This window comes from Palaemon carinicauda, chromosome 21 (genome assembly GCF_036898095.1).
Source record: "Palaemon carinicauda isolate YSFRI2023 chromosome 21, ASM3689809v2, whole genome shotgun sequence".
Taxonomy (NCBI): Eukaryota; Metazoa; Arthropoda; class Malacostraca; order Decapoda; family Palaemonidae; genus Palaemon; species Palaemon carinicauda.
The window spans coordinates 115098030-115123029 of NC_090745.1; the positions used below are offsets into that span (position 1 = coordinate 115098030).

Here is a 25000-nt window from a genome sequence, read left to right on the forward strand (position 1 = left end):
CGATCTGAAAAAAATGTGGATAATGAAAATTTATTTTAGTGAATAAAAATGAAATATAATTAGAAGAGACTGCTATAAAGTAGTATACAAATTAGAAAAAAAATAAGTGAAAAATAGTTGTTAATAATGTATCACTGAAAAAAATGAAAACCAAGGGCTCCAACAGGGCAAAATAGCCCAGTGAGGAAAGGAAACAAGGAAATAAACTACAAGAGAAGTAGTAAACAATCAAAATTAAATATTCTAAGAACAGTAACAACATTAAATTACATCTTTCATATATAAACTATAAAAACTTCATAAAACAAGAGAATGAGAAATAAGATAGAACAGCGTGTCCAAGTGTACGGTCAAGCAAGAGAATTCTAATCCAAGAAGGTGGAAGGCCATAGTACAGAGGCTATGGCACTACCCTAGACTAAAGAACAATGGTCTGATTTGGGAGTGTCCTTTTTCTAGAACTGCTTACCATAGCTTTAAAAAAAAAGGGGGGGGGGGGCTGTGCAGCAGGAAGGAAGGAAGGACGGGAAATTTGTATTATGAACGAAAACGATTCCATATCAAAAAAAAAAAAAAATAAATAAAAAAAATAAATAAATAAATAAACGTGTAATGTATGAATAATTTTCAATACGAATAACTGATGGGAGTCTTGAAGAGACCCTTCGAGGAAATACGTTGGCTAATGCGGAACTTGAAAAAGGATAAAACTATCATTAGGATGCGAAAATTCATAAAAAAGTATATGATTTGCAATAATATACATAACAGATAAGAATAAAAGAGTTAGATTCTTTTTACCAAAAGAAATAAGGAGAACATGAAAGTTTCCTTTGCTATAAGAAATAAAATTATTACCATAAGAAAAAATTCCAGGAAGCAGCAAAAGACATGAATAAGTTATATCATCTCCTAAATGGTGTAATAGGATATGTAAATGAAAAAAAAGGATCCTGGGTTTGTATAGCGACCAAGAAATTGTTAATAAATTTCTAGAATAATGTAGATTTGACAATTAACGTGGAATACGCTGTATGATACTCTTCATACCTAAGAATGTATTAGGCTTAGGCAAAGACATTTTGGTTGGCATAGGGTTTGTGTTGTGATATGACCAGGAAAACAGCCTTTTAAGTACGTAATTATATGAAAAGCACGAAAAGGGTGAAAGATTCGTCTTTTGAATGAAGCATAAAAGGTAAACAATTAAATTTCATTTTGTGAGACAAATGCAAACAAGAAAAGAGTGAAAGATTAGTTCTTTAAATGAAGATAAACGAGAATAAAATGAAAGGAACATATTAAACTGGGTTATAAGAAAAAAAAAAGATTAGTTCGTTAAATAATAAAACATAGGATACAAGATAATTTTGATAAACGTAATAAGAAAAGAAAAGAAAATCAGAATAAAACGACTCAAGATGTTTTTATGTAAACAATTTTAGGGGTAGATGCCATTCTAAAGAGAGCCGTGCCAAAGATACACCCCAATGATTATAAATACTATTACTGTAACTCCAAGAGCAACGTTTGATTTCTGTAATTTTGTAAACAAACACCGTTCAGATTCAGCCAAGGACACGAACGAAAAACTAATATTTAGTGCTTAATGATAGGTAAGTGTGTTTTAATTGTAAACTAGCATAGGATCTACTTGAATGTACCTGAAATAAATGTTTTAGCTTATGTAGAATACCGGCCAAGTACTGTAGCCACGGTAGGCAGTAGATGGCTACTGATGGGTAAGTACCTTACTGAAACTTACTCGTTACCTGTTCTTAATAAAAGAAGTCTTCTGTTAAATAATAATTGACAAATTGTCTATGCCAAAGCCAGTGCTATTATTTTTGAGGTAGCCTACAGTACGGTAGGGCCAAAAACACGTTTCGTAGGCTACCCGAGTTTTAACGCGCTTTATCTAGCCTTATATGCAGCTTAGTTTACACTAGTTTAACTAGTCTATATAATAGTTTTACCCTGTACTAGTTTATCTAGCCTATAACTAGTCTTAGCCTGCATTGCCAATGTCTAATGCAATAGTACAGGCCATGTTGCCAAAGCCTACTCAAAGCAATAAAACCTAACCTTAGTAAATGCAGCTTCGGTGCCTTTGTATATCAGTGGCCAGTTCTCCTAAACTTCCCCCCCCCTAACCTAACCTATAAGCCATGTCTTTACCTGCACGGCCCCCTGCAACCCCCTTACACTACTATATTCTTAGTCAGCCATCATCATACATACTGGTGGCCGCTATCATACATACACCTCGCAACACCTCTCGGTTAGGGAGGCAATATAATATTTCAAATAAGTTTTTGTAGACTTAAGGAATGTGTTAATGATAAGGTACGCAAGTATTTACATTTGAATTTAACTGAACTTTGTCATCAGAATTCATAATGATATTAAAAGGCAAACAATTATCATGAGTCAACAGGAAAATTTTAATGGCATTATTGACGAGGTTAATTTCCAGGGGCACCCAAGTACTTTTATTCCACAAGCACCTCTTCCAATTTGACAACCAGGCGGTTAAAGAATGTTATTAGCAGTGATAACTGGAATTTAAGAATTCATTCAGTTGATGAGCTGTCTTAAAGCTTTTAAGGCTAATAGCAATTTTACAACTGCATGTAATGCCATGTAAGGTTATTATTTCAGTTTTGAGTACTGTACTGTATTATGCTGCTTATACAAGTTACTTCAATATTGTAACATTTAAGAATTTTTTCAGAGCTGAAACTGATTCAAGCATCATGGAACAGGACGAGCAAGAGGATCCAGCTTTAGCTGCAAAGAAAGCAGCTTTGTTGACGTTCCTAGACGCACCTTCAAGCGCTAACGGTGTTAGTGATGATATTCCAGAAGACATTCAAAATCCTTCTGTCTCAGAGGATAGTGATAAATCAGGAATCTCAGAAGTAAACTATGCTGTGCAAAGTACAGAACAAATGGAATTAATTGATAATGATATTCCCCAAGCGTGTAGCCTGCCAGGCCCTGAGGGTGATGGCCATAAAAAGTCTAAAGTTCCTAGTGCAGAATGTGAATTAGTTAATGGTCAGAAGGCAGCCAGTTATAAAGAATGTGCTAAAGAGACATTTGCCCCTCTTTTGGCTCTTAGTTTTGAAAAAGAATTTCAGTCTTCAGGGGATCGTTTCACTAAAGGCTGTAAATGGTGAGTTTTTGTGTTTTTTTCTTCTTTTTTTTTACCTTATGTGTAGTTTCTGTTTTTTTTTTACCTTATATGTATTTGTATAATATCTAGTAATGCGTCATTTAAAAAGATTTGGAAATTCAATACAGTAACTCCATTTTTATCGATTGCAAACTTGCATTTTTCTATTATTACTGTATAGAGTACAGTATACAGAAATATGATAATAGAATATTGCATTATAAAAATTGGTTTGCATTTACTAGCTTGAACTAGAAAGAACCAAAATAAAACAATAGGATGTTTTTGTTGGCAGGTCTCCTGATGGGTCTTGCTTGCTAGTTGGATGCAATGACAATACGCTTCGGATATTCAACCTCCCATCTCGTGTAGCATGTGGAGATATTCAAGGTAATGTGTGGCTGGTATTTTTTAAATCAATGTGGATAAATCAAATTATCTTTTAATCAAAAGTTCTGGTAACTTTAATTGCAATTCGTTTGTGAAGTTGGGTGTGACAAGATAGACGAGAATGGAGAGAACTTGTTGCTTGTTTGACCCTTATTGGGAATAACTGGCTTAAAACCATTTGTAAGGATTTTGATGTAATTAATATACTGTATGTGATAAGCCTTATATATTTACTAGTTAAAGAATGATTTAAAGTTCTCTCGCATAAGGACAAAAATGGTTGTTGACGCCCGTATCATCTGATAAAATCTATAAAATAATCATCTTAGAAGTAAGATAAAATAAGAGAATTTAAAGCTTTTGTAGAAAACCAGCTTCTGAAATGAATTAATTAGTGAAAGGAATGGTATATTTTGTTTTTATAAGGTTTTGGAGGCTAAAGCGAGAAGTACGGTAGTATAATGGAAAGAAGCTAATTTTTAAGGGATGATGTAAAGTAATGGATAAAGTTTTAATTATAAACCTTAACAACTATTTGAAACATCAAGTAACCTCAGGCCTGTCTGTACATGTATTTATAATGTACTCTAATAATTGTTTTAGATTAAATGCTTTTATATTAGAATGCGTAACAAAACACTGAAACAATGATTCATGTGTTATTTCAGATGAGAGCTGGTTTTTTGAAGATTCTCAGAAGCACACAAAGCCAGCTTTAACCATGAAAGAAGGGGAATGTATTTATGACTATACCTGGTATCCAGGAATGAATTCGAGTAACGAAGAGTCATGTTGGTAAGGAGATGCAGATGAGCAAGCATTCTTTTGTACTTTGTGGCTAGGGTTGCAAGAAATGCATGTATATTTTAAGGCTAGAAGTTCACCATTTGGTTGTTTAAATTCCTATTTTCACTAGCCCATCTGTGTTTCCTATTATTTTTTGTAATGTTTACAAAGCAAATTAGGTAGTTTTCACTTTTGACATTAACAATTAAGCAGATCCTGAGTCTGTGATTCATTCCTCAGAGGAATATTTTATTGAGTATTATCAGAAGCATATTTCCGGGTTAACTACAATATTCAAGGGGGAAAGTTTTCCATATACAATTATAGATGAGGCCTTATGAATAACAAACATATTACTTTTAGTGAGTTGATTATGGTTTTTCAAAGGCCGAAGACAGAGAATGATTTACCAGTTAAAAACAAAATTATAATTAAAGAAAGGTGAGAAATTCAAAGAAAAGCGGTCTACACAGTATCTCTTCACAGAACGGAAAATCACAGTCAATTTTTTGCATGCCCAGTTCATCAGCATATAAAGGATTATCTAATGTGCTGCTTTTGTAAGCTTTGTAGCTGTGATAATTACAGTGGTTTGGTGCATTTTCATAGTTTGTCACTGTTTCTCCTTTTTTATGTCTTTGGAACGCTGTTTCAGATGTGAAGGAATGTGAGGTACTGTAAATTTAGTAAAATGATCTTTCACATACTTTTACTGGGTAAAGGCTTGCTTTAAATTTGGGTTGTTTCCAGACTCTCATTTCTCCTACAAGCAAAGGGAGAATTACAGGGGAAAAGCTGATGCTAAAGACAGGGTACCATACATGCAATGTGTGTGAAAATATGAATTGGTTTCTGCTATTGACTACAAGAGATCAGTATAATTTTTCGTGATCTCAGGTATGCTTATTCCTTTAATCCACTGTGAGTGGTGGGAGAACAAATCAGTTGTATTCTAGGCAGTGCAGATATTTCAGCTTTCAGAAAAGACCTGTGGCATATGGATGGAAAATATTATTTGATTAGGGTACTTATTAGATGTTTCTTACTGCTAAGGGTAAGCTGTGAAGCTAAGCTGCTGAATCTCATCTTTATTTGTTGGACAGGAACTTACGGTCTATTAAATTTCTTATTCCTGATCTAAATATTGATCTCTGGCACAGTCGTTCGGTTCGTTATGCATGTTGCATAGGGTTTTTCATAATTCTGACCATCCTTTGCCTTCAGATCTTATTTGACAGTACAATCCTGTTTGTAATACTAGGTATGCAGTTAATTCTAATAGTCATGCCTTCTCCATCATGAGCCTCAATACTATATAGTATTCTAGAAGTTCTATTCCAGGTGTGACTAAATTGTGAAATGATCTTCCTACTCAGGTAGTCGAATTAGCGGAACTTCAAAAGTTCAAACTTGCAGCAAATGTTTCTACAGTATGTTGAACAGGCTGACATAAGACTCTTTGTATAGTTTATTTATGAAAGATGTATTTTAATGTCACTGTCTTTAAGTGTTATTTTAATTGTTCATAACTTCTCTTGTAGTTTATATATTTCCTTTCCTCACTAGGTTATTTTTCCCTGTTGGAACCCTTGGGCTTATAGCATCCTACTTTTCGAACTAGGGTTGTAGCTTGGCTAGTAATAATAATAACTAGCTAAGCTAATTGTGATTGAGCAATAATATTTTTATGTCTTCAACATTGTAAGGGTTGCCTAGCAGGAGAACTTGTATATGCTTAGGAATCTTATAGGGAAGAAAAGGCACAAGGCTATCACAGCAGTAATTAAAAAGAAGTGTCTTGCTTTGAGAGCGAGTACTTTACAATGTTGACTAGCATATGAAAGAATTCCTGGTTTTAATCAGTAATATCTAACATTGAGATGAACTTTTAACTTGAGTGTAATGAACCTAAACATAGGAGCTCCAGTTATTATAGGCAGACTAGACAGTAGCCAAGACTTAGTAGGAGTTAAGCTGCCATTTGTTATCTGTTAGAACCCATTTCTAAATGACCAATTGAGATAAGGATCAGTTTCCTTCTGTATATTGTAAGAAGGCCATTGTAAAGATGAATTATTCGTAGAACTATTTGTTTGTGTTGAGGTTGAAAAAAAAGAAAGTTCTGAAAATCTACCTAGAGATTAGGCTCGTTATTGGAAGACTGACATGCTGATCAAGGCCAGGACAACTTAGGATATCCGGTAGATCAGATAAAGGACAGACATTTCAGTTGAGCACTAACCATCTTATTCAAGCCTCAGTAGACAGAATAGAAAGACGACTACACTATAGGTATACGTCAAGCTTTGGGGTCGGTCACCTATCTCCTCAATAGCAATATGTTATGAGAATTTTTTTTTTTGGTAATTTTGTTATATACATAAATACATATTTAGAAAGATCTTGTTTTGTAGATGTAAGCAAACCTACATTTTACTTGGTTCCTATCTCTTAATCCCTCTGATTGGAGCATGTCATAGGAGTTACAGACAAGAGGGAGCTATTTGGGTGAGACACCAGCCTTGAATCACTAGGGACAGACTAACTACTGTACTAGTCGACTATTCAATACTTTACTAGTTTTTAATAAGTAATTCTATACTGTCTTATTTGCCTTGACTGGTAATAAAGACATCAATACTTAGCAGTATTTTTATACTAAAATAAATAGATGTTCTAAAATTTTTTTGATCTTATCAAGTTTTGCAGTAACGTGTCGTGGATGTCCAGTACACCTGTGGGATGCTTGGCATGGCAAGCTCATTTGCAGTTATTCGCCATATGATCAGTGAGTTTAGTATAATTTTATTTTTAATGAAATATGTTTTAATCTTTGCAACAAGATCCTCTGCAATACTCACAAATATTCTCATAATGTGAACGTATATCTGGACTCTTTGTCTTAACCCTTTTACCCCCAGGCTCTTTGGAAATTTCCAACCCTTAACCCCCAAGGGGTTATTTTTTTCCCAGCACATTTTGCAGTATATTTTTTTAAAATTGCTCTAACAGCCTTAATTTTTGTCATAGAGAGGTCAGGTTGGTCTCATTCTCTTGGAAAATGCCTGAATGTGTTCAAAAAATTATAAAAAATATGAAAAAAAAATTTTTATAGCATTTTTTTGCAAGGACGTACCGGTACGTCCATGGGGGTAGAGGGATGGGTTTTGTGAAACGTACCAGTACGTCCTTTGGGGGTAAAAGGGTTAAAGTTGCTACACATACTTGTAATGAGAGCCATAATTCATATTCGTATTATTTTTACTATCTGACCTATTTCTTCCTTTCCAGCCTAGATCAACTTGTTGCAGCTCACAGTATTACTTTCAGTTTAGATGGGTCAAAGCTATTTTGTGGTTTCAATAAAGCAATCAGAGTATTCCAAGTATCTCGTCCAGGCAGAGAATTTGTTGAGATTGGTGCAAAAGGTAGAGTATTGATTTGGTATTTTTACTTTGCTTATATCCAATATCTTAGACTTTTTGCTTATTTACCAGTAATTTTAAGATGCAAGCTTGTATTTTATATTTTACCAGTATAAGAAAAATAAATTTTTGCTTCTGAAATACTATAAAGTACTGTATTTGGTGCTGTAGTGTAAATCTACTGCATGCAATTTATTACTGCTTGTAGAAGTATTATTTATTGCCTGTAGACATAACTACGCTAGTTAATATTATCATTATGCAAAATGTGAATACTTTACATTCATATGGGAGAAACCAGGCAAATGTTGCCTTAGTAGCTTTTGACAAGTGTAATCAATGATAGCCCTTTAAAGTGTGAGATATTAGATTTGCCAAGGTTTTATGTAGTCTCGTTAACAAAATATTTAAATGTTGGTAGTAAAACATCGCTATTTTTGGGTTTTATAGCTTCCTTTTTGCCATAAGAATAAGTTAGATGTGTATAAAAAATAATAGAGTTATGGGGGAAAAGAGGCCTGGTTTGGGTCTTATGACTTTGTCCAACCAACCTAACTGAAGGTTTATAATTGGTACTGATGTCTGGCATTATGAAGTCTTTATGCTTGTAAAATAGAATACTGGTTCTTACCAAAGCATGATCAAAACACTGTCATGGAAAACTCTTTTACATATGGAACTGTAGTTTGAATAAACCCCTGTCAACCATTGAGTCATAGGACTGGTTGGAGAATGCATTCTTAAAGGATAGACAAAGTATGTACTAGTTGCAGAAATTGCTTAGACAAAATGAATGAAAAACAAAACAATTTGCAGCTTAGTAAGTGGATTCTGCAATGCCCATTTAGTATTATTCATTAATACTATTTTTCCCTGCTGGAGTCCTTGTGTTTATAGCATTCTGCTTTTCCAACTAGGGTTGTAGCTTCGCTTGTCATAATAATAATGTAAGGGTCAGTAGGAAGTACCCTTCAGTGGGGATTTGGGTGCATAAAAGTATATTAAGCATTTTGCTAACTATAACATCTCTTATCTTTACAGATCAGCCTGGAATAATTTCTTGTATGGCTGTTAACCCTGTTCTGCCTTCCGTGCTTGTTGCTGGGAGTTATATTGGAAGTTTAGGTGAGCAATGACTGACTATTAACCCTTTTACCCCCAAAGGACGTACTGGTACGTTTCACAATAGCCATCCCTTTACCCCCATGGACGTACTGGTACGTCCTTGCAAAAAAATACTATAAAATTTTTTTTTCATATTTTTTATAATGTTTTGAAAAAATTCAGGCATTTTTCAAGAGAGTGAGACCAACATGACCTCTCTATAATTAAGGCTGTTAGAGCAATTTAAAAAAATATACTGCAAAATGTGCTGGGAAAAAATAACCCCCTGGGGGTTAAGGGTTGGAAATTTCCAAATAGCCTGGGGGTTAATGGGTTAACCTTCAATATTTCTCTACAATAAAACTATCCTATATTTGAATAGCAATTCAGAATTATTAGGTGAATTTTATACTTAAAGCATCAATCACTCTAAATGTAGGCAATTTAATACTATCCAGTGTTTAGTTCAAAAGAATTACAGATACAGTACCATATACTGTATGTGATGTATAGGCAGTAATAATTTTTTTAATCTTATATTGTCTGTATTTTGAATGTGTTGATGATTGCCAGCCAAAGCTTAACTGTTTTTGCATCATTTTGCTTTTGAAGTGAGCCATTAAGTCAAGAAAATTAAATGTTAAAAAAAAAAATCAGAAAAAATTAATTGTAACCTATCTGTAATTGCAGTACATTTAAAAAATGGCAGACATTACTTTTTCTCTAATGCTTTAAAGATATAAAAGAATGTGTATATAATAGTATCAGAAGGTTAATGTATAAAAGTACAGTATACCTTCATACTGTACGAGTACAGTACATATATCTCTCAGAGCGAAGAGTAGTCTTGCTTTCATTGGACAATTTTACTGGTTTGAATGAATTCTGTGAATATACATTTTAGTTACTGGTACTTATTTTAACCCTTTTACCCCCAAAGGACGTACTGGTACGTTTCACAAAACCCATCCCTTTACCCCCATGGACGTACCGGTACGTCCATGCAAAAAAATGCTATAAAAAATTTTTTTTTCATGTTTTTGATAATTTTTTTTTAAAAATTCAGGCATTTTCCAAGAGAATGAGACCAATCTGACCTCTCTAGGACAAAAATTAAGGCTGTTAGAGCAATTTAAAAAAAATATACTGCAAAATATGCAGGGAAAAAAATAACCCCTTGGGGGTTAAGGGTTGGAAATTTCCAAAGAGCTTGGGGGTAAAAGGGTTAATGATTGCTGCAAAGTTTTTTGTGCTTATGGCTCTTGCCTACATTGCAGTATTTTATGTACTTGATGTCCCTTTCCTTTGTTACTGTCTCTTTGTAAACGTGTGCTTTATTCAAAGCAAAGCATCTTGTATAATAAAGTTTGTATCACTGAACTCGGGGACCGTCTGTACTTATAAGATATTTTTACTGATCCAACCAACTTACAAACATTGGGAGATACAAATACAAATTCAACCAAAAATAACATAGATAAAATAAAGAAATATTGTAATAAAACAATACCATATCATTTAATACAGTACGCAAAACGACATTTGTAATAACCTAATGTCTATTCCATATGAAACCTGACTACGGTATATATATATATATGTGTGTGTGTGTGTTTATATGTACAAACACACACAGTTATATGTGTGTGTATTCCACTGGTGCTTCTACTTCTATGAATTGAATAATAAGTCCTAGCCTAGAGATGTTATGTACCGATGACTATTGCATCATTAGTAGGTCACACATCCAACGATTTTAGAGAGAGATCTTTCTTTTTATCAGAATTTTAATTTTCTTGAAGAAATATTTACTTGTGTACAAATATATTTATTAGTTTCATGTCCTTACGTAGCTGGAAATCATGGGCACGGATTCAGGTTAGGCCTACCCTAGGACAAAATTTTAAAAAATTCTACTTACAAACAGCTTCTTGGAACCTATTAAGTTTTTAGGTTGAGGACCTTTTATATCATGTATCGTTATGTGTTTAGTTTACAAAATGTTAATTTTTCCAACAGAATTTCAAGGGTAAACTTATTTGTTTCCTTCATTTACAGGCCTTTATAGCACCGACAGGAATGCGTTATTCTGTCGGATAGATGGCTGCCCTGGGGGCATAACACATATCCAGTTTAGCTCTGATGGTACTAAACTATTTTCCGGATCTCGTATGGTAAGCTGGGATCATGCTACGTTCTCAAACCCTAGATTTAATTTTTACTTGAATAGGATATATGGGAGTGTACATATACTGTACATAATTACATAAGAATTTATGCAGTTTTAACTATACATTAATAATTTTTCCTTTATTTCCTTTTTTCAAACTTTGTGTTTCTCCTTTGTCTCCATCTTATAAATAATATTCAGATATACATTGGCGTATTGAAAAATTATAGCTATGATATGCTACCTGTTTAGTTAATTATTTGAAATAAGAATTACCTGTATTTTTTCAAAATAATTATTATATCCAAAAAATCATATTGTCAAGTTCCTACTGAGTAATTTTTCAAAAGAAATTGCACTCTTCTGCATATTTTTTATATTAATATCTTATGCAACATATGTGATAACTGTGAAAAGTCAATTTGATAGTTCATGAGGAAAAAGACAAAGCATTTTCAAAATTGAGAGCAGTATTTTATACTAAAAGGAATTATTGATAATTAGTTCAACTTGTCAACTTACTTAAGAAGCTCAAATAACAAAGGTCAAATGACTTTTATTCTAGATATTATTTTGTAAAATTATCTTTATCTTTGGTACAAAGTTATTAGCTATACTTATACTTTGTCTTCCATTCTTTGTATTCCAATAAAATTTTGACAAGTGCATTTTCAGAATGCCTTATACAATGTAACTTGTCTTACAGAACAATGAAATGTTGTGCTGGGATCTTAGGAACCCGGGGAAGCTCCTGTGGTCATTTAGAAGAGAGGTAAAAACTAACCAAAGGATCTATTTTGATCTAGAACCACATTCCAGTAATTACCTTATTTCAGGTAAGTGCTTCAGCTTCATGACTCTTAATTGTTTGGTTTCTTACTGTATTAATTATTCTTGTTTTGTCTGCTCAATTAGTCCTACATATCTGCTCTCTGATGTTGAGGTAGAGTACTTGAAAATAATCTTGTTTGTTAATTCGTATGCATATGCATTTACTAAAGCCCCAGTGTCTAGTTATTATAAGAAAGTAAGTGGTGAATTTCTTGTCCAAATGAGAAAAGTTCCATGGGTAATATCTCCACTGCTAGGGTGAGCAATGGTCATAGAAAGTGAAAGGACTTATTTCAATAGTATTCAGAAAAAAGCTTAGCTAACTTTTTCTTTCCCAAGTTTTAAAGAAAAATTTCTTAGGTTTATTTATCCCATTATTTCTACACATTACAGTTCATCAGTGTGGGTATAATTTAGTGTGGAGAGGTTTAGGGTGTGTGTGCGTTATGTTTGTAAGATCTCAGGTCACTCAATTATCAGGTTATTTTATGTTTTTGTCCCAAATTTTACTCCTTGTTCATTTATTATCCCTTTCTGTACTAGGTCCTGTTCAAGAATTATTCTTTAAATACCTCATATTACAAATGACCAAATATTGGTACTATATCAGTGTAGGATCTGTTTAAGAAATCTTTTTTTTTGGATATTACTGTTAGATATGTTCTTCATTTAGATTGTTTAGATCTGGTTTATAAATACATGTAGCTGATACTGTCTGCTTTGTTTATACCATACATACTAATGCCAATTTGATTTTTTGAAGCAATGATTAAAAAAATGCTCAGTTCAGGCAACTTTCTTGCACAAAAATGTAACCAAGATACAATAGTATTTTAAAATGAATAGAATAAAATAGTCTACTCATTTTAAAGTAAAAAGTGGTAGTAAATGTGAGTATAAAATTTGGGTAAAGATTACATGACCATAATGAATTTGATAAGGATTAACTATAAAATTGTTGAAATAGGAAAGCAGAAAGAGATATGAATATGTAATGAATACAGTGACATTTAAGAAGCAAGTACTTTTTGAACTTTGTGAAGAGAAATCTTAAGATCAAATAAAGAAAGAAAGCAGAAGGATCTTGATCAGAAGGAAGTTTATTTGTGTACTTATTTTTGCTACCAATGTTAAGGAACTAGTGTTTTTCGAAAGCTTAGATGTCATTGTTGAAATGGGCTGAAAGGGAAACGGTAACTGAGGAAATTTATATTCTACTTTGAGTTTTGTATTGAAAATCAAATGCAGTACCTGTACAACTGACTATAAAAGAGTATATTTTTAAACTACTACAGTTATAGCCCTGTCCTGTCCCACTCCACATAATGAGTCAACCGATTTTCAATCCCTTTTCTCATTTTTTTTTATACACATAATATAAATGAAAAATAAATACCTGACTTATACCATAATGTATTTACCTGTTTAAACTAAAGGTAATTTCACATCAGCGTCAAGATTTTAAAGAGATAGAGAGAGCGAGGGATATATTTGTAATCATTGAAAATGATAAGTGTGTAGTACAGTCTGTCAATGTATATTTCAGTGAAGAGAATATTTGTGACTACACTTTTGTAGTACAGTAGTCCATCCATATACCAAAGGCACTTCCCCCAATTTTGGGGGGTAGCCGACATCAACAAGAACAAAACAAAAAGGGGACCTCTACTCTCTATGTTCCTCCAGCCTAACCAGGGACTCAGCCGAGTTCAGCTGGTACTGCTAGGGTGCCACAGCCCAACCTCCCACATTTCCACCACAGATGAAGCTTCATACTGCTGAGTCCCCTACTGCTGCTACCTCCGCGGTCATCTAAGGCACCGGAGGAAGCAGCAGGGCCTACCGGAACTGCGTCACAATCGCTCGCCATTCATTCCTATTTCTAGCACGCTCTCTTGCCTCTCTCACATCTATCCTCCTATCACCCAGAGCTTTCTTCACACCATCCATCCACCCAAACCTTGGCCTTCCTCTTGTACTTCTCCCATCAACTCTTGCATTCATCACCTTCTTTAGCAGACAGCCATTCTCCATTCTCTCAACATGGCCAAACCACCTCAACACATTCATATCCACTCTAGCCGCTAACTCATTTCTTACACCCGTTCTCACCCTCACCACCTCGTTCCTGACCCTATCTACTCGAGATACACCAGCCATACTCCTCAGACACTTCATCTCAAACACATTCAATTTCTGTCTCTCCATCACTTTCATTCCCCACAACTCCGATCCATACATCACAGTTGGTACAATCACTTTCTCATATAGAACTCTCTTTACATTCATGCCCAACCCTCTATTTTTTACTACTCCCTTAACTGCCCCCAACACTTTGCAACCTTCATTCACTCTCTGACGTACATCTGCTTCCACTCCACCATTTGCTGCAACAACAGACCCCAAGTACTTAAACTGATCCACCTCCTCAAGTAACTCTCCATTCAACATGACATTCAACCTTGCACCACCTTCCCTTCTCGTACATCTCATAACCTTACTCTTACCCACATTAACTCTCAACTTCCTTCTCTCACACACCCTTCCAAATTCTGTCACTAGTCGGTCAAGCTTCTCTTCTGTGTCTGCTACCAGTACAGTATCATCCGCAAACAACAACTGATTTACCTCCCATTCATGATCATTCTCGTCTACCAGTTTTAATCCTCGTCCAAGCACTCGAGCATTCACCTCTCTCACCACTCCATCAACATACAAGTTAAACAACCACGGCGACATCACACATCCCTGTCTCAGCCCCACTCTCACCGGAAACCAATCGCTCACTTCATTTCCTATTCTAACACATGCTTTACTACCTTTGTAGAAACTTTTCACTGCTTGCAACAACCTTCCACCAACTCCATATAACCTCATCACATTCCACATTGCTTCCCTATCAACTCTATCATATGCTTTCTCCAGATCCATAAACGCAACATACACCTCCTTACCTTTTGCTAAATATTTCTCGCATATCTGCCTAACTGTAAAAATCTGATTCAAACAACCCCTACCTCTTCTAAAACCCCCCTGTACTTCCCAGATTGCATTCTCTGTTTTATCCTTAATCCTATTAATCAGTACTCTACCATACACTTTTCCAACTACACTCAACAAACTAATACCTCTTGAATTACAACACTCATGCACATCTCCCTTACCCTTATATAGTGGTACAATACATGCACAGACCCAATCTACTGGTACCATTGACAACACAAAACACACATTAAACAATCTCACCAACCATTCAATTACAGTCACACCCCCTTCCTTCAACATCTCAGCTTTCACACCATCCATACCAGATGCTTTTCCTACTCTCGTTTCATCTAGTGCTCTCCTCACTTCCTCTATTGTAATCTCTCTCTCATTCTCATCTCCCATCACTGGCACCTCAACACCTGGAACAGCAATAATCTCTGCCTCCCTATCATCCTCAACATTCAGCAAACTTTCAAAATATTCCGCCCACCTTTTCCTTGCCTCCTCTCCTTTTAACAACCTTCCATTTCCATCTTTCACTGTCTCTTCAATTCTTGTGCCGGCCTTTCTTACTCTCTTCACTTCTTTCCAAAACTTCTTCTTATTCTCTTCATATGACTGACCCAGTCCCTGACCCCACCTCAGGTCAGCTGCCCTCTTTGCCTCACGTACCTTGCGCTTTACTTCCACCTTTTTCTCTCTATATTTTTCATACTTCTCTATACTATTACTCTGCAGCCATTCTTCAAAAGCCCTCTTTTTCTCTTCCACTTTTACCTTCACTCCTTCATTCCACCATTCACTGCCCTTCCTCATGCTGCCTCCAACAACCTTCTTGCCACATACATCACTTGCAATCCCAACAAAATTTTCTTTTGCTAACTTCCACTCCTCCTCTAAATTACCAGTTTCTCTTACTCTCACCTCGTCATATGCCACTTTCAACCTTTCCTGATATTTACTTTTTACCCCAGGTTTTATTAGCTCTTCAACCCTCACTAGCTCCCTTTTACATCCACCTACTCTATTCCCCCACTCTTTTGCTACAACCAATTTTCCTTCCACTAAAAAATGATCAGACATACCGTTAGCCATACCCCTAAACACGTGCACGTCTTTCAATCTTCCAAACATTCTTTTAGCTATCAACACATAATCCATTAATGCCCTTTCTACTACTCTTCCATTTGCCACTCTTACCCATGTATACTTATTTTTATCTTTCTTCTTAAAAAAGCTAGCACTTATTACCATCTCTTGTTCAACACACATATCTACCAGTCTCTCACCACTCTCATTTTCACCTGGTACGCCATACTTCCCAATGACACCTTCTACCTCTCCAGCACCCACTCTAGCATTTAAGTCACCCATAACAACTACATAATTCCTTCTACCCAGTCCTTCTACACACCTAGTTAATTCATTCCAAAACTCATTCCGCTCTTCTTCACTTTTCTCACTACCTGGCCCATACGCACTGACTAACGCCCAACATTCCCTACCCAACCTAACCCTTACCCACATTAACCTAGATGATATCTCCTTCCATTCCACTACTTTACCTGTCATCCATTCACTCAGCAATAAAGCCACACCTTCTCTCGCTCTTCCCCTTTCAATCCCAGACACTCTACCAGACATTTCACCAAACATCACTTCACCCTTTCCTTTCATCTTTGTCTCACACAAGGCCAATACATCCATCCTTCTACTTCTAAACATACTTCCAATCTCACATCTTTTACTCTCTATCGTACTACATCCACGCACATTCAAACACCTCAAAACTAGAGTGCGGGGAGCAGTCACTCTCCCCCCAGCTCCATCTCTTTGTTGCTGTCTCACAGGATACTTTTACAGGAGAGGGGGTTCCCAGCCCCCTCGTCCCGTCCCTTTTAGTCGCCTCTTACGACACGCAGGGATAACGTTGGCGCTATTCTAATTGTTTTATGCCCCCGCGGCCACAGTAGTGTACAGTAGTGTACAGTAGTGTACAATATAAATCGGTAAACATTTAAAGAAATGTACTGTATTAATGTATACTGTAGTTAGAATTTACTACAGTACTTTCTTTTCTACTAATATTTGCCCTTTAAATTATGATTTTGTGTTTTAATTTTGATTTTTAAAAAGCTGTGCAGTTGACAGCTGCTCCACATTTTTGGTGGCCTGAAGAAATTGTTCTTAACAGGTAGAAATTGCGATAGACAAAGAATAGCTGTACTGTGTAGCTAATAAGGAAATTAAATCAATAATAAGAATATAAATGCAATACAGTTTGTGGTGGTGAAGGGACACTGCAAAGACTTTCAAGCTTTGCCCACAATGTGTGCGATGGTGTATTTCACAATCGTACCTCCTGTCAGGTTTCAGTACCTTTGACCTGTCAGTCATAATGTAATCCAGTCACAAGCTGGTATTGTCTGTATAAGATTGATATGTTTACTCGCTCACATTATATTGGCAGGAACCACAAATGGAACAGTTCTTAAATGGAACTTGCAAGATTTGCCATTTCCTGATGGTGATGAACCAATAACAATCAAGACGTCTGCAAAATTTGTTGCGCATAAAGATTGCTGTAATGGTGTGAGGTAAGTTTTTAGAATAGTTTAGTTTTATTGTAATTACTTTCAAGCTAAATTTTCCTAAAAGGTATGGATTACTTCTTCAATCTAGTGAAGGGAATTCATTTGAATTTACATTTTAAATGTACAGTACAGTATATAGACCTTTTTTGGTAAATATAAATTTACAGTTCTATCTGTTATACTGCATAGTTAGCAGTTACTGCATATGTAAAATAGTACTCCTTTATTGTTTTGCATAATAGAAGAACAGTTCAAATACAGTTTGTAGCCTGAAGCACAGTTCAAATACAGTTTGTAGCCTGAAGCACAGTTCAAATACAGTTTGTAGCCTGGTGATATGAATAAGTGTCAAAATATATACTGTATTGATAACATATAAAATATTAGATGAGAGGAATAAGCCAAATATATATCTTTTAAATCTATCATATATGCTAACATAATTTTGATTTTTCCCACACAGCCTAAATCCACATTACCCGGTACTAGCCACAAGCTCCGGTCAGCGTCACTTCCCAGAGCCGCAGTCATTTTCTGGCTCAGAATCTAATTCTGAAGATGATGGACCCTTATTTGTGTATGGAAAAAACAATTATGAAAATTCTGTAAAGTTGTGGTGGATGGGATGATATAGAGATAATCAAACTTTCATGGATGTTCTCTTTCTTAGAATTTCTGTAGTTTCCTTTTTTTCAGTGTGTCATTTAAGATCATTGTTGTTCAGATTCACTCATTCATGTACTTATATTTGCTAAGCATTTTCATAGAATGTTAATAAAAAACAAAGAAGATTGTATCTATTTTTTTTACAAACTAGTAATATAAAAGGTAGATTAAACTTATCATTAAAGGTCAATAGAACTATTTTGATAATAGAACACTAAAATTTTTGATGCATAAATATAACAGCACATCACAGCTTCAGATTTGCAAGTTTTCCATGCTTATATAAGCTCTTCTTTTTAATAGCCTGATTATTTTCCAAGTGTAAGCTGAGGTTAGAGGTGGAGAAAAACCTCAGAGAAGGAGAGAACCTCTGAAGAAATGAATTATGTAAGCTCCTGGGAGATCATGTTCATGATGGTATTTTGGCTGATTGACTGATTACTTTTAAATAATTGGCATCATTACATTAAAGGTAATAGATGCTGAATGAGAAACATACATACTCATACTGTACTGTACATTCTTTTTCTGTATTCCCACAACCATAAGCAAGAGTTACTTTTCTTGTCATCATCTTTGGTGAATGAGTACAGTAGAGATATGCTGTAATAATTTTATCAGTTTTAATCTTGATCAAAATATTTTGCTTTATTTAGGTTATGAATGTAGAATGACAGGTTTTTGCCTAATGAATATAGCCTAACACAAGATTGTCTAAGGAATATAGGTGGCTCTAGGTTTTTATATAATAAGGACTAATATAGTACGGTACAATACTATACTCTACCTGAGGAAGGCAAATGAACTCAAGTTTTTCATATAATGAATGTTGATTAACAAACTTTTTGTCGCATGAATATGGACTAGCATAATATTCTGTCTGAGAAATGTAATCTGACACAGGTTTCAGTCTAATGAATGTAGACTAACGTTGGATTCTCTACTGTATAAGAAATGTCATTGGACATAGGTTTTTGTCAAATAAATTTAGACTAACCTCACACTTCGTTGAAGCAGTGCAGGTGTACTTAGGTTTTTGTCTAATGAATTGAGACTAACAGAGGATTGTATCCAAGAAATACAGCATGATGTAGGTCTTAGACTAAAGAGTGTGAACTGTCATGGAGTTTGTCTAAGGATGTAGAGTAGCTTAAGCTTTTGTTTAAGAAGCGCAACTACTTTGGCATGCGTCAGTTTTATTATGCCTTTAATTGATGATTGATGCTTGTGTCAAGTATTCAAGTCTTCGGGTTTTTCTTTCAGTAATGCCATCTCTGACGTTTGAATTTACAGTTAAAGGCAAAGTTAGGCCAAAATTGATTGTTGTAGAGACAGTCTCATCAGAAACGGCAAGTAGAACGACTGCGGAAGATTGCAAGACATTTATCAAGTACAATATAAAACTGAACTCGTTTGACCAGTGAGATTATCTACTTTAATAGAAAGATCTCAACTATCGTTATTGTCTTTTACGTCATTGGTTGCTCCTCTGACAACGCTTCAAACGTGAAATGATGTAATTACTAGATGATGTCATCAAAACACTGATCATAATCACTAGACTACTCAATTTCCTTTGCTTTAATTTTGACCTAATCTGAACAAGTTTAAGACATTTACCTATTCATCATCAATGTCTACACATTAAAGCTAATGAATGGATAAAAACAATCAGTACCGCAGAAAGGCACCCACTATGGGTAAGGATCGATTGTATTCAAATATAACTTATTTGTGTTACATTTAAAGATGCATCACAATGAATAACCAAAGGAAGACATACCCATGTAATTTAGGAAGAAAACTACAGTATATTTATACCAAACCAATCAAGAAGTAATGACCTGATTTTAACTGCTACATAAGTAAAGGCTAGTGGAAGTTATAGAAAAAAATGCTAAAATAAAACAAGGATAACTTCATTAGTGTGAGGTACAAGACTTGCATGACATATGGAGCATCACATGTGAAGAAGTGGAACCTACCAGCAAGGCTGATTTGGTAATAAAGTGGAACAGCTTATATGGTACAAAAATCTAACCTGATAAAGAAATAGAATCAGAATTAGGCCAGACTAGCTTGTAAGTTGCAGAAGGTAGTTTAACCTAAGGTCCCTATTACTGAAATGCATGTTGGTGGTGAAACCTGAGATGACATAAGAAAAAATAAGTAGGCCTAGGTACTGTATACAGTACCTCAAAAGTCAGCTTGAGGGCTTTTAAAAGCTGTTTCTGTGTAAGATACTGCTCACAGGCAATACTGTACTGATTTTTTACTAGGAGAAAAATTTTCCAATACAGTATTGATACAGGAAAACAAATGTCTAACAAAGTTTTTCCAGATTTTCAATCTATACAAGTTACTTGAGACCCAATATAGTTTGAAGATTGTTCAGGAGACCCTTAAAAAGAATTGGGAACTATTAAGGCTTAGTGCCACCCTGAAAAATTAGCTGCGTCTTTATTTAGAGCTATAGGCAATACAGTCATTGGAAAGTGGACTTGGACACAGGAAGAGTAGAAAAAGTCATGTTAACAGTCTTATACAAAAGAATGGGCAATGCACCACTAAGTAAAAATGATAAAAAAGTAAGGCTGTTGGAACCTACCATGACATTATTGGATAACGCGATAAGAAAATCTTGGAAAACTGTTGATATTAGCATTCGTCAGTCATACATTTTGTGATGAGAAATAGCCCCATGGGTAATCTTTATCGTGATAAAAACTTGGAAAAGCTATAACATGAATTTTTTAATATTTCGAGACATTTGATATTGTATGAAGATACGTAATTAGACTGGCATTACAAAGACAGTGTATTGAAAAAACTCCTAAAGTTAGTGATGTTAATATGTCAAGATTGGTTTGTCAGAAGAATCAAAGATGAATGTTATTTCCTATCAAATATCAGCACCAAGTCCTTAATTGTTTAATATAGTAATAAAGTACAGTAAGTTCCAACTTAGTGTGGGAAGTGAGGTCTCTTGGTACTGTAGTTATTTATTTTTTAGTGTGTGAAGTGAGGTCTCTTGGAAATTATTTCTTGAAAGTAGAATCACTAGGAGAGGTCTTGGAAATATTTAAGAAATGTATTTAATTATATTGAAAAAGAGAGGATTGTAAGTCAACACAAACATTGTTCATCGTGGGAACTGGGGTATATGAGTACTGCAGAAGAGGTTTGGGGAGGAATGTATTAATTTGTAAACAATGTAACAGATAGTTCACAAGAAATGCTTGGCATTATAATTTGATTAGAATAAGGGATTTTTTATATGCACAACAGTAAAGGTACTAGTGGTGAAAAGAAAGAAGAGAAGGCTTGCTTGTTTTAGGGTAGATCTTGAATGAGGTAGAACATTTCTGTTTCTCTAGAAATACTGGCAAATAGAATCAGTATTGAGAAAGCAGATATTAAAACAATAAGAACAATCTGGGTAAAGTAAAAAGTGTGTTTGACTATTAATAGGTAAGTTTGAAATATCGTATGATGAGGCATTGGTATTTAAAACTGAAACTCATGGGTAAGAGTTCATTAGAAAATCCTTTTTCAATTTTATAACAAACCGATGTTTTGTTTAGAAGAAAAATAATAGACTGAGCATAAGGATTAAAATGTTTGACTGATCAGAATTGGTAGTCATGGAAGGTGGAAGCCAATTAGAAGCTATATAAAATCATGAAGGACATACGTCAAAACTTATACACAATAAAAATACAGGCAGAAATTGTGCAATAGAGAAGAGCTTATTAGATATCTAACCCTGTAGAGCATAAACCTAAGATAATTTTCTTAATGAGGACTCTCACAGAGAAGGGAAGTACCCCCATACTGTAGGCACCAGTGTCCCTTTGACTCCCAGCTACATCCACTTTAGCTTATAATATATGTCCCTACTTTCTTTTTTCCATCCTCTTTCTGATTATACTTCAAAATGGAACATTGGAGTTGAATGGCCTACTTGGCTACAACACTGGGTCATATGGGCCAAATTCCATAGATCCCATCCAACTTGACCGACTGAACAATATTCCTTGCGATGTTTCTACCATGAGGAAGAAAAGCGGAAACTTCCACAGCCAGCCAAGGGTGCATCATTAATTGCAACACCGAGTCTTGTATGCATGGGTGGGAGGGGGAGCAACACATAGGAACATCTTTTTGCCAAAACTCTACATAAAGGAAACCCTCAAATGCAAGATATTCTTGCACAACATGGAGTGGAGAGACAACTTAGTCTGCAAGGATGTGGAATTTTGATTTCACTAAATACATCTGTTAACTGCTTTCGAAGCAAGAGTAATCTATGTACAGCAATGGCATTTGTGTATACAAACTCAACCACCTTTTATAAAAAAAGTCCAAGTCCTGTGTATAATTAGAAATCATTTAAAACCATAATTGCTGCATAACTAATGAGAAAGAGATATACACTATGTAAAGTTTATGATAGTACAGTAGGTACAACACTCAGTCAAGTATATAACACTTACCTTTCCCATGTCTGTTATGGGGTTCTGAGAGATGGTGTCCAATTTCTGTGCTGCTTTCATTATGACAGTTATACTGGTGGATGCTTCTTCAGGGCAATGTTACTGAAAAAGAGATTAAAAGATTATAAAACAGGAATAGTAAAGAATATAGACATCTATAAGTGTATGAAAATGTTGATGAATTACTGTGATACCTAACATTGAAAATTAGTCTTTTATTTAGTCCTATATTCAAGCCTGACTTAGTATAATATCAAAGCAAGAGTAACCAAACACAGTACAGTAAACATTAGTGATCTATCTATTTTTGAATGAGTCATTCTCAAATTGTTTGCACTTTCAAAGGAATCGTAGTAGGTGAATATTGATACAAGGTAATACTTGTTTCATTGTACAGTATTGGCAATGTCGATATAAATTCTCCTCTGTACAATTTTTTTTTTAATTATTTTATATTAATATTACAAACATAACACCCTTAATGAAAATTAACTGTCTCTGTAAGCTTTAAAGATTATAAGTGAAATGTCATCAAAGTTCCTTCTTTATGTATGGGTATTTGATTCTTATAGACTGGTTTATTAATTTAGCCTGCAAAGAGGTTTGTTTTTAATTCCAAATCTTTTTCATTTAGTGTTCAGAAACTTTGTATATTCATATAATGTACTCCTTTCTTATGTCTCTCAAATTCCTGTGATATTTCCAGTGGGGAATCAATGTCTAGATTTTGTAACTTGAAAGTAACTGCTGTAATTCTCATCAAGATTAGTTGGCATGGTATGGTTCATAGTCGCTCTAGTATTTTGAGTAATTCATTTAGACTTGATTTGTTCAATATGTATCCAGAGTCAATGCTGTTCAACAGCTTAAGAAGAGGACTAGAATTTCTGGTGAGAAGTGGTATGAATTAAAGTTACTGATGTTGCCAGTTACGATCTTAAATCTCTTTAAATAGGTCTTCCTAGTACTTAATTAATGAGGTAGCCAGAACTTCTCTACATTAGAATTGTGGTTTTCGTAAGTGAAGTAAAAGATCCACAGACAATGGATGTAAAATGGGCAATGAAAGTCTCTTTTATCCATACACAAATTTCCTCCATGTTAACACATATCAATTAGTCTCTCAAGAATTTGTGTGCAACGGGAGGATGCCCTATTCCATATCACCTAAATACCATCTCAAATCTTTTAGTTTACTTTCTTATTTACACGAAACTAGATGCTTACAAATTACTTTTTATTTTGGTTTACAGTCTTTCCTATGGTCCTGTTTTTATAGGTATTTGGATGTTTGATAAGTTCTTGTTATTGTCTTCATATTATAATCTTTATACTTCGATTGCAATCTGATTTTAGTCCTTTTCAATATCCTTTCCCTGATATTTTTGGAATTCACACTGGTCGACATCACGTCTCTTTTCCTATAACTTCATTAACAGATTACTCTTCTCTAATTCTCATGTTCCCAGACTCTTTCTTTGATGTTTAGGAAATATGTATACCTATGCAGTATACTATAATACTCATGAAGGGAAATGGGTCCCGTAAAGCACCCATAAGTTTAAAGTATCATTGAAAGGGCTCTTAGTGTTATATTCTTACATCGTATACACAGAGTACGCCGACATAATTTCAGGTTTGTATATCAAAGATACACTACTTTTCTTCCCAACTACCTAAAACTTTAACTTTAGCTTTTATTGAACTCCTGTTATTTTGTAGGAGAAATTCTATACAAATGACCAGCTCTTCTACGATGGGGGTTTTCAAGGAATTTCACTGCTGTTTCAAGATTATTCATTATTTCAGCCTTTTGAAACCTTGTGAAGTCCTTCACTACAAGAAGAATACTGGATATTCATTTGTTATTTTGATGTTATTCTCGCTATAAACCACACAGCTTTTGTTGTACAGTATTTTTGTCATTGAAAGAAATACAGTTTGTTGACAGAATTCTCCTCCCAAACATCTTGAAGCAGTATCCACTCGTAATGGTTATGCCTCAAAAAGGACTCTTAAATGATTGCTTTTTATGAGAGATTCCAATAATGTCTACCAATATATATTTCCTGCCCCGGTTATAACTTCTGGAGATTTAAGCTGCTGCTGATAAGGGTAACAGTACTACACAACTCGTCAATATCCAAAGACAAACTTCAAGATGATTCGAAACGAAAGCTACTTTTAATGGAACCATTTCAAAATGAAAAGTTCTAAATCTGTCAGAAAAACACCAGGACAAGAATGAAAGAATTTTTATGTCTTCTTTAATGGTCATGAATGAAATTATTCAAAGAATCAATAAGGATGGATTGATGAGCTGACAAAATTTGCCGGTATAGACTGGTATAAAAAGACTATAAACAGACATG

At 34.7% G+C, this 25000-nt stretch overlaps 1 protein-coding gene across 2 annotated transcripts; it reads left to right on the forward strand.

The window, feature by feature from the left end:
* Positions 1-1482: 1482 nt before the first annotated feature.
* Positions 1483-18252, forward strand: WDR79 (WD repeat domain 79). Of its 2 annotated transcripts, none has more exons than XM_068344424.1 (11): positions 1483-1616; positions 2735-3178; positions 3474-3568; positions 4237-4363; positions 7056-7142; positions 7646-7782; positions 8821-8904; positions 10942-11057; positions 11760-11889; positions 17343-17469; positions 17930-18252. In XM_068344424.1, exons 2-11 carry the CDS (start codon positions 2757-2759, stop codon positions 18093-18095), a joined length of 1491 nt encoding a protein of 496 aa, XP_068200525.1. In that variant the 5' UTR covers positions 1483-1616; positions 2735-2756; the 3' UTR covers positions 18096-18252. The 2 variants fall into 2 exon arrangements, with proteins under 2 accessions (XP_068200525.1, XP_068200524.1); XM_068344423.1 differs by lacking the exon at positions 1483-1616 and adding an exon at positions 1629-1742.
* The last annotated feature ends 6748 nt before the right edge of the window (positions 18253-25000 follow it).